The 2,606-nt window shown below is 40.6% G+C and overlaps 1 protein-coding gene across 1 annotated transcript in view; it reads right to left on the bottom strand.

Moving 5' to 3' along the window:
* LOC133419132 (glutamate receptor ionotropic, NMDA 2C-like) overlaps positions 1–2,606 on the bottom strand; it is a 150,823-nt gene that overhangs the window by 12,409 nt on the left and 135,808 nt on the right. Inside the window, exon 14 of the mRNA XM_061708143.1 lies at positions 8–136. Within this exon, the coding sequence (XP_061564127.1) occupies positions 8–136 (129 nt within the window). The remainder of the gene's footprint in view (positions 1–7; positions 137–2,606) is intronic.

Genomic DNA, 2,606 nt, shown 5'->3' with positions numbered 1-2,606 from the left:
CCTCCACCCCCTTCTGGTTGTACTTCACCATGTGTGTGTGCATGTCGGGGTAGTTGCTGCGGATGTTCCTCTCCGTGCTCCCATTGGGGACGGTCCCAAAGCGGAAAGGAGGGTAATGCTCCTGAGGTTTCTGGAACTGTGGACAGACGGGAGATGGGGGGGGGGATGAGAGGAGAAAAATTAACAAATGGAAGACAGTTGTGGGAAGTTTAGAGAGATATTATGGGGAGCACGAGTTTAACAAAAAAAGAGGTTAAGAAGAAAATAGAAAAAGGGGCAGAGAGAGGGTAACGCAGCAGAGAAAAAAGGGAGGAGACCAGAAAGCAACAAAATAAAGGAGAAGGAACAAGGATGACACAAATGGGGAGGAGCAGAGGTGTCTTCAGTATTCTCATTCATTACTCAGGTAGAAGTATAGATACTAGAGTTTAAAAATACTCCTGGAGAAGTTGAAGTATCAACTCAAGTTTTTTACTCAAGTAAAAGTATAAAAGTACTCGTTTCAAATCTACTTAAAGTATAAAAGTAAAAGTAATGTAAGGGGGAAAAAAGCCATTAAGGACAAAAGCCATTGAAAATGAATGCATCTTAGTATAATGTAAATATATTAAAGAAGCATATATGTGTACTATTGAGCATTAACATGTGTTTCAGAGAGCAGCAGATATGATGACTAGTTGCCTATAAGTATTGTAATGGTGCATAAAGTCAAACGTTCATGTTCATGTTATCATTTATCCTAACCTTTATTGGAATGTACATCCAAGTTTAGTTGCAGGAATCTGAGGGAACGGATGTAAGAACAAAACTGGACAAGAACATCTGAAACAACCACAACCAAATTCACTCTATCCGGATGGAGCAATTTAACTGGATAGTTTTTATTAAAGGCCCAAATGAAATAGAGTAACGAGGCTGTTTTTAAAATGTAAGGAGTAAAAAGTACAGATAATTGCGTGAAAATGTAAGGAGTAAAAGTAAAAAGTCGTCTGAAAAATAATTACTCCAGTGAAGTATAGATAACCAAAATTTCTACTTAAGTAATGTAACGAAGTATTTGTACTTTGTTACTTGACACCTCTGGGGAGGAGACAGGGAGAAAAGGTCTCAAAACAAAAGGAGGAAAAGGAGGAGGAAACGGTTAACAGACGAAAGCAAGTAGACAGAAAGAGCAACTAAGGGAAGAAGATAAAAATTGAGAAATAAGTATGTGTGTGAATGGGTGGGAGTTTAAAAAGGGGAGAAAGGAGAGGAGGAAAAAAGGAGCACAAGAAAGAAGAGAGACAAAAATGTAAAAGAAGAGGGGAAAAACAAGCAGAAACCCAATAACAGAGAAAGAGGAAGAAAGAGGGACCAGGAGGGACTCGATGAAGACATAAAAGGATTCATTCAAATAAAACCTTAAATTCATTTCACAACCAACATTTATTCAATCAGCCGCAAAGCTGGATAAATGGACTGTGGACCACTTACTCACCTCAAATTGATTATACCTTACATCAGTCACCGTGTATCATACTGAATAATATCCCTGCACTCAAACCACCGCCATCAACTTCAGTCTGGTCCAAATTCACCTTACACAACGTGGAAATGCGTCCATTAGAGCTCCATCAGACCAGAAACAGAAAAGAGCTATTCATCGTGGGTACAGCGCTGACCTTTGGAGCTGCGTGTAAATGAATGAGCCCATCAACAAGTGAGCGCATGAGCGAGCACGTATGCGCGCTAATCACTCATCAGCTGCAACTGCAACGATAGATCCGACATAAAGGCCTTCTTTTTCTTCTTTTTTTTCTTGATCAAAGGCCCACGTCTCAGCCGGGAGATTAGAAACTAGAATCAACTTTGCAGCTCCTTAGAATACAACGTAAGTCACGTTTCAGGTCACATTTCTGGAGCGGAGCGAGTTGAGTGATGATGGTTTTCCAAAGTGAAGTTTATGTGAAAACAGAGGGAATAGCAGTTTCCTTTGAAGTTCGGGATGAGAGGTCAAAGGTCAACCTGCTCCAACAGGGATTTCCTCCTGCGGCCCTTATTTTGCCCAAATTTCCTGAATGTTTTCAGAGTATTTTGGACTATAAATGGTTAAGTTATGTTTTTAACTATAGTTTATAGTCACAAAACGGTATCTGGCATCTAATATGAAGCTTTAGCAAACGGACCTGCTGCTTGAACGTTCATTCGTCAACTTATCCCATAACGAGACAAAAACCTACAATGACTTAAAGGGAAATTTTTTACAACCTGGACCTTATTTCTGGCATTTTTTATGGTCGTATACTCACCCAGAAAAGTTTGGTGTCATTTGGAGTCCTTCGGAAGATATTAGGAGTTTTGTGCGAGCCGCTTCTCCATATAACGGTAGTGAACGGGGCACAGCGGGACACAGACGATGCAGCGTCTAAATAACACATGATTGCCGCGAAACTCGTTCATTTCTTTTATGAATCACTAGATCTGCTTCCAGGACCTGTTGTCTTCATCCGGGGCTGTGTGTAACAAATGAATCAGTTTGTAAACAAGACCTCTGAACTCATGACGTCATCTCTGTGCGCGCATCCCAGACACAGCTCTGTGTACAGCTGGAGTTCACTACTGTTAGT

Source organism: Cololabis saira, chromosome 19 (genome assembly GCF_033807715.1).
Source record: "Cololabis saira isolate AMF1-May2022 chromosome 19, fColSai1.1, whole genome shotgun sequence".
Lineage (NCBI taxonomy): Eukaryota > Metazoa > Chordata > Actinopteri > Beloniformes > Belonidae > Cololabis > Cololabis saira.
Note: the sequence above shows the minus strand (reverse complement) of the source record. Positions and strands in the feature narration are given on the sequence as shown.